Source organism: Anolis carolinensis, unplaced genomic scaffold (assembly GCF_035594765.1).
Source record: "Anolis carolinensis isolate JA03-04 unplaced genomic scaffold, rAnoCar3.1.pri scaffold_17, whole genome shotgun sequence".
In the NCBI taxonomy this organism is placed as follows: Eukaryota; Metazoa; Chordata; class Lepidosauria; order Squamata; family Dactyloidae; genus Anolis; species Anolis carolinensis.
The window spans coordinates 4,257,419-4,265,565 of NW_026943827.1; the positions used below are offsets into that span (position 1 = coordinate 4,257,419).

The 8,147-nt window shown below is 43.0% G+C and overlaps 1 protein-coding gene across 1 annotated transcript; it reads left to right on the forward strand.

The window, feature by feature from the left end:
• Nucleotides 1-640: 640 nt before the first annotated feature.
• Nucleotides 641-6,137, forward strand: LOC134294562 (zinc finger protein 420-like). Its single transcript, XM_062966101.1, has one exon. It carries the CDS (start codon nucleotides 1,731-1,733, stop codon nucleotides 3,174-3,176), a length of 1,446 nt encoding a protein of 481 aa, XP_062822171.1. The 5' UTR covers nucleotides 641-1,730; the 3' UTR covers nucleotides 3,177-6,137.
• Nucleotides 6,138-8,147: the final 2,010 nt, after the last annotated feature.

The window sequence follows — 8,147 nt, forward strand, 5'->3', positions numbered from 1 at the left end:
TTTTAGATTAGTTGATATTTTGTGTTAGTTATTTGTTATTAATAAGGGAGTAAAACTTATTAATAAGTTTTAGGTGGGGAGTGTCATGCCACGAGCAGGCAAAACATTACCTGCTGCCCTGTCTCTTTAAGGTTCCAAAGGGGCGGAGCTTAGCCTTGGCTCCTGCCAGCCTGAAATGGCAGTTATTTTTGTCAGTTAGAATTTGTCAGTTGGTGAGGCACTGGAAGGAAGTGTAGGAAGTAAAAGGATCACAGAAATTCACGTCACGTTGGAACTGTATTCAAATTAGATTAAAAAGCCATAGACTACAGCAATAGAGAAAGCCATGTCAACAACACTGCATTGAAGTCATCTCAAAGATACAAAGAATCCAGTCATAACAAGACTTTATACTCTGTGGCAATATCTATCCAGAACTGCATAGACTCAAAGATTTCTTTCCTCACAAGAGACTTCATAGTGGCATCAAGAGGAAAAGAGATCAATTTTGTCTATTAATAAAATATTTTGTTTCACAACTACAGTCTCCAATCTGTCCTTCGTGCTATGAGTCCTTCCAGTTCATTTAATTAAGCATGGAGGCAGAACAGGGGCTTTTTCAACATTAAAAACATGCTGAAAAGGCCAGCTTATGCTTGAATATACGGTATTTGTTTGCAGTTCTATCGTTAGTATTACAAACCTTCCTTCTATATCTGTCTTAACCATTTGAGAGTTTGGGGAGATAGAACACCAGGCTATTTCTTTGGGAAGTTCCCTCTGAGGCCAGTTCTTCTCCCAGTCGTTTTTGTTTTCAGCCGTATAGAATCAAGGGATAACATTTCAGGCCATCTGGAGGCCCCCTGAAGTCTTCTTCCCAAAGGCATCCAGGGAAGACCTTTTCTCTCCATGGCCTCGAGTTTTCTTAGGATTTCCTTGAGCCTAGCTAGTTCTTCTTCTGTTGCTGAAAATCTTCCACTGGATGGAGGAAAAAGAGGAGTTGGCAGGAAGGAGACTTTGTGGCTGGAGCTGTGCCTGTCTTTGCATCTCATCATGGGCTCTACCGAGGGAACCATGTTTGGGTCTGACCCAGTGGCCCTCTAATATGGGGAAAGGGTTCAGTTCCTTCCGTGATTCCTTCCTTCTCTTATCCTGTCCTTCTGTGTTTCCTCCCTTCCATCTTTCCTTTCTTCTTTCCTTTTTCGCTTTGTTTGCCTTGAGCCAGAGGTATGCGGCTTCATGTCTAACCTTTTGCGTCTTCTTTCTTGACCAGGACGTGAGAGTTCTCTGGAGCCACCCCTGCCGTGATGGGAAACGAACCAGCTTCTAGTCGATATTAAGGCATTTGGAAACCAAAGTGCAGTAAGGAAACCAATCCTCTAGGAAAAAGGATTCCTCTCAAGGGGCTGATCTTGCTGAATTCCTACATTCACTTTGGATTCTAGAATAGAACCATAGAGTCGGAAGAGACTGCGTGAGGCACCCAGTCCAGGCCTCTGCCGTGCAGGAAAAGCGCAAAGTACCCTGGACAGATGAGCATGTGGTCTCTGTTTAAAGGATTCCAAAGGAACCTCCACTACTTTTTGAGGCAGAGAGTTCCACTGCTGAACAACTCTTACAGTCAGGAAGTTCTTAATGTTCAGGAGGAATCTACTTTCCTGTAATTTGAACCCAATGTTGTGAGTAATCAGAAACGGAAGAACAAGAGTCAAGTGTCCACATTGCAATTAAATGTACATAACACTGTTGACATGGAGGAGAAAGCATATAAATGTATTGAATGTAGAAAGAGCTTTAGTCAGCATGGAAACCTGAAGACACATATAAGGACTCACACTGGGGAGAAACCCTATAACTGCCTGGAGTGTGGACAGGGCTTCACTCATAGTTCAGGTCTACATTTACATCAAAGGACTCACACTGGGGAGAAACCCTATAACTGCCTGGAGTGTGGACAGAGCTTTGCTCGTAGTTCAGGACTACGTTCACATCAAAGGACCCACACTGGGGAGAAACCCTATAACTGCCAGGAGTGTGGACAGAGCTTTGCTCGTAGTTCAGGTCTACATTCACATCAAAGGACCCACACTGGGGAGAAACCCTATAAATGCCTGGAGTGTGTACAGAGCTTTGCTCATAGTTCAGGACTACGTAACCATCAAAGGACTCACACTGGGGAGAAACCCTATAACTGCCTGGAGTGTGGACAGAGCTTTGCTCGTAGTTCAGGACTACGTTCACATCAAAGTACTCACACTGGGGAGAAACCCTATACATGCCTGGAGTGTGGACAGACCTACACTCAGAAGGAAAACTTACAAAGACATCAAAGGACTCACACTGGGGAGAAACCCTATAACTGCCTGGAGTGTGGACAGGGCTTCACTCAGAAGGGACACTTACATATACATCAAAGGACTCACACTGGGGAAAAACCCTATAAATGCCTGGAGTGTGGACAGAGCTTCACTCAGAAGGGACACTTACAAAGACATCAAAGGACTCACACTGGGGAGAAACCCTATAACTGCCTGGAGTGTGGAAAAGGCTTTGCTCATAATTCAACCCTCCATGCACATCAAAGGACTCACACTGGGGAGAAACCCTATATATGCCTGGAGTGTGGACAGAGCTTCACTCAGAATGGACACTTACAAATACATCAAAGGACTCACAGTGGGGAGAAACCCTTTAAATGCCTGGAGTGTGGACAGAGCTTCACTCAGAAGGGAAATTTACATACACATCAAAGGACTCACACTGGGGAGAAACCCTATAATTGCCTTGAGTGTGGACAGAGCTTCACTCATAGTTCAGTTCTACGTCAACATCAAAATACTCACACTGGGGAGAAACCCTATACATGCCGGGAGTGTGGACAGAGCTTTGCTCAGAGTTCAGGTCTACATTCACATCAAAAGACTCACACTGGGGAGAAACCCTATAACTGCAAGGAGTGTGGACAGAGCTTTGCTCGTAGTTCAGGACTACATTCACATCAAAGAACTCACACTGGGGAGAAACCCTATAAATGCCTGGAGTGTGGACATACCTTCAGTCATAGTGGATATTTACGTAAACATCAAAGGATTCACACTGAGGAGAAACACTATACATGCCGGGAGTGTGGAAAGAGCTTCATGCATAGTTCAGGTCTACGTTTACATCAAAGAACTCACACAGGGGGAAAACCATAGAAATGCATGGAGTGAGGACAGAGTTTTTCACAGAATAAGATTATACATAGACATCATAGAATTCACCCTGGAGAGAATGGTGTTAATTGACACCAGAGTGTCATTCTAACACGTAGAAAAGCAACTCTTGCAAATTTTGGAAATGCAGGCTCAAAGTTGGGACATTTCATCACATGTGGTGTATTGTAGAAAGATTGAACTAAAATACAGTGTTCCCTCACTTATCCCGGGGTTTGGGTTCCAGAACCACCCGCAATAAGTGAAAATCCGCAAAGTAGGGATGCTATATATTTCTACATTATTTTAGTAGTTATACACTATTTTAAGTCTTTATCAAGAAATCATGTGTTGATCAATCGCCTCCTTCTCCTCTTGTTGCCGCTTGGGCTCCTTTTCTCTCCCTTCGGCATCTCCTTCCTCCCCTCCTTAGGCTGTACATTGTAATTTTTTATTATTTATAGTAATCTTTTAGAGTTTATTGAAAAACCGCAAAACTGTGAATCCTCAAAGAGCGAAGTAGTGAGGGAAATCTGTACGTTCCATTCTGGAAGTAATTATATTATCTAAAGGGAGTAGAATAATGAGAGATAAAAATTAACAGATAGAATGAGGCCTTTAGGCATGTATCCCTGTCTGTTAGTTCAGTTGTGTATGAAGGTAACTGTTTCGCAGGTCTGTTTGTTTCTGATTTAGTTTTGTATCTCATGTAGTAGTTAGTTTCATGTGTAGTTGAAGCATTATAAATTATTTCTGCCTTTTTGTATTGTTGCTTTTAATCTCTCTCTTTTTATTTTTTTGCCACAAAGAGGAGGGGGATTTATAAGGGACAAAACTGCTGAAACTGTCAACTTGTTTTGTTCTGAACCCAAAGGTTTCCTGTTCTTTGGATGCCGAGTGTTCAGGGAAGAGTGAGGTCTGTGAGATCAGTGAGTAGAAAACATGACACAATTTAGATAATGGTTTGTGACACAACAACAACCCTTGTAGTAGTCCATGGGATATTCTGTATGCCTTCTTTAATGTCAAGTAAGATATTGTGCTCAGATACAAAGATTTATAAAGGAAACACCACAATGGAAATAAAACAGTGGGAAGCGCGGGAAGCAGATTATGTGTGCTCACCACACCTCACACAGATAGGACCACGTGTGCTATAAACATGGAAGATGTGATACATTCACACAAGATACAGGAATGGGATGTCTTGGTGTTACTACTGTTCAGCTAATGTTATGGTCTGATGGAAATATAATAGAACCCGATTGTGAAGACTTGATGTGATGACAGGGATGGAACCTTTTTGGATCCCACCGCTGCCACCAAAATGCGAAGGGTTCACCTTCTACCTCTATGTATTTCACTTTTCTATGTTGTCGCTGCCACCACCTTTGAAAGATGCTTTGCTCAAATAATAAGCAACATTTGAAGAAACAGTAACTTGTTTATTTATAGTACAAAGCTTGATGGTTGCAAGAATGTTATAACTTAAGTTGAACGATGTTACTTCTGTACAGTAAGTGTTGCAAGACTTTTCAATCGTTTCACTGAGCTTAGTATGGTATTAGCTTTATAAGACTTGTTTCTTTCAGTTAGGAATACTGTCCTTCTTGAACTTAATTGATCTGTACCCGATCAAACTTGGACTGGGGAGTTTAACTGGTTAACCCTAGTCCTTCTATGACTTAGGGATGTAACCTCAGCTCTTTAGTTATTCCTACTAAAGGCTCAGCAACTTTAATTTTAGCCCTTCTCCGCTAAAACTCTCTAGCTGCTCAACTTCCTCCCACAATCTCTTTATTTCGATCACACTCCTTTCCCACTGAATAGAACCAACTGCTCTGCTCAACCGACAAACTCCAACTGCCGAATTCCAACTGCTAAATTTTGAATTCTAAGGCTTCCACCAGCAAGGTGAAGCCACGCCCCTTTTCCTGGCCATGCCTTAGAGGCTCCCAGCTTCTGTATAAGAATAGCTGAAATATATAACCTTAAACAGTCAACCTAAACATAGCAATCATGAATAAAACACAATGATCATGACATCTTTACACCGATAAACAAACATTCGGTTGAAATGTAAATGTAACATAACCTTTGTTCAAGATGATGAAACTGGGAATTTGGTGTACGTGGTGGAGAATGGAGACAGTGAAATAGACTTGAAGTTTAAAAAGTTATCCATAAATATAAGATAAGGAATTAATTGGGAAAAATTAAATATACTAGTAAAAACGAATCAGCAGGTGAAGAAACATTTGGAGAGTTATGAGGAAAGAAGTAAGAAAGGTTTTGTTAGGATCCAAGAGGTTGATGGAGAACGTCAGAGCGTGGCCGCAGAAGGAAGCAGCCCGACAGAACGTCACTGGTGTGATGAAATCAACGGATATTCACCCAAAGTGGCAGCAGCATGTTTACATCTATTGATGCACCCAATAGTAAGGTGAGGGCTACAAGGAGTGACTGATCGATTTTCTGTATTTGAAAACGAATTGCAATACTTAGAAACGCAATTGTGAACTGTGATGTATGTTGACTCTATTGAGAGGGTTGATGGGCCAAAGTGTCTGCATTTCTATTCTATTTCTATTCTATTTCTGATTGCTTTTAATTATGCATTATTAAGGTGTCTGCTTCAACTTATTCTATTAAAGATGCAACCTGCCTTCTTCCAGAGGAGAGGCAAGTGTCCGTATGTCGCCACTATGTTTCTGGAACATCTTGTGGTCGGTCGATGTGGTTAATGTGGTTAAGCTACTTACTGGAACATAAGTGAACAACATGTTTATTCTACAAAAGGTGTTTATGATAAAGCAAGCACGCTTGCAACACTCTGTACTGCTCCAAAGAAATGAGGAACATGAGGATATATTGAGCTTCATTTCAAATGTTCTTCACAGCGGTCACCTTTGATTTGTCCATCCGTCTAAACTGCAGTAGAATAAAGGTACTTGTTTTAAACTCTGTTGGGCTCAGATTGGATCCATAGCGCTTTGACAAAGTTCCCGGTATTTAAATCTGTGTGAGCGGTTCGCTTTTCCACTACATATAACTATATTAAACTGATTATATACATAGAATTGACACTGAATCAGACATGTGATACAATAAAGTAGTATTGATGTATCCAGGGCGTGTGTGTAAGAAACGGGAGTGTGTTTGTGTGGGTGCTTGTGAAGAAAGAAGAAACGGGCCTCAAAAGAAAACGGAGTTCACGCAAAGCGTGACATGGGACGGACTTGGGCGGTGAAGAGTGAGGCTTGTCAGCTCCAACGGGATGGGAGGAAGGGGCTGCCGCAGAAAGGCCGGGGGAGATGGCCTGAGGAGACGGAGTGGCCGCTGGAAGGCCGGAGCTAGCCTCTTGCCCCCCGGGGCTGGTGTGACCCACTTGGATCGGGGGGGGGGGGAGCTGCATTCAAGGGAGTGTGAGATCCTGCCCCCTCTCCTCCTTCGGAGCCTGCTTCTTCCCCCAAAATGCCTGCGAGTTGGTCCTCTCTCTCTCCTTCCTCCAGGCTGGTGCAGGCAGAAGCTACAGAGAGTAAGGGATTTAGAGCAAATTGTAAGGCTTGTCAGCTCCAACTGTGTTGGTGTGGGTTAGTCTTCTTTGAAAGAGAGCCCAGGCACACAAGGGCTGAAGATCCCATACGGCTTTAATGTTCAGAATACAAGAGTCTGCTCCACTGCCCGTGTATATAGGCCTAGCTACAGTATCATCGGGAGCCTCCGGTGGCTCAGTGTGTTAAAGCGCTGAGCGGCTGAACTTGCAGACCGAAAGGTCCCAGGTTCAAATCCGGGGAGCGGAGTGAGTGCCCGCTGTTAGCTCCAGCTTCTGCCAACCTAGCAGTTCGAAAACATGCAAATGTGAGTAGATCAATAGGTACCGCTCCAGTGGGAAAGTAGTGGTGTTCCATGCAGTCATGCCAGCCATATGACCTTGGAGGTATCTACAGACAATGCCGGCTCTTCAGCTTAGAAATGGAGATGAGCACCAACCCCCAGAGTCGGACACGACTGGACTTAACGTCAGGGGAAACCTTGACCTTTACCGTATCATCAATCACTCTAGAGTCCCTTTCCCCCCACCTCAGGGCAGTTGGGTTTTATGGCTGGTTCATGTGTCCTGTCCTCCCTTTTGGCCCATGGCCATGTGCTCTCCGTCAGTGCTCTGTGTCCGGAGATGGCATGAGATGGGGATCATGGCATCAGATTCTGATGAGCTGAGTTGGGTTCATTTGAGTCAAGTTGGGTTCACTTGAGTTGGGTTCCGTTGAGTTGTCCAAGATTTGAGTTGTATTCATTTGGGTTCCATTGAGTTGAGCACTCCTTAATAATTAATTAAATAATAATTAAAATACCATTATAAGCCAGCCAAGCTTTGGAAGGCGCGCACGTTACGTGTAATATTTCTAATAATATTGCAGTATAGTACAACATAAGAATAGATAATGCTGATATTGTGCTATGCTAATAATATATTGTACTGTATGTACATATCATTTGTAAGCCGCCTGGCTTGCTCTGTTTAAAGGCCTCCACCATTGATGGGTCTCCACCATCACTGGACCTACACCATGTCTGAGTCTCCACCAATTCCCACTGGAGCATCGAAGCACATCAACATACATGGGAGTCACTCTAGACCAGGGGTCCTCAAACTTTTAAAGCAGAGGGCCGGTCCACAATCCTTCAGACTGGAGGGGGCCGAATTATCATTTGGAGGAAAAAAAAACGAACAAATTCCTATGCACACTGCACGTCTTATTTGTAGTGCAAAACAACGTATCTAAACATGAAAACAATTGTAACCAACATAAACCTATCAGGATTTCAATGGGAAGTGTGGGCCTGCTTCTGGCCAATGAGATAGTCAAGTTAATTAGGATTGTTGTTGTGTGCCTTCAAGTCATTTCAGACTTTGGGAAGCCTAAGTCTAAAATTATGTATTTATTCATTTACTACATTTATTTATTACAT

Bases quoted from the DNA above. Each gene is read 5' to 3' on its own strand.
- LOC134294562 (XM_062966101.1), top strand. From the start codon at position 1,731: ATGGAGGAGAAAGCATATAAATGTATTGAATGTAGAAAGAGCTTTAGT.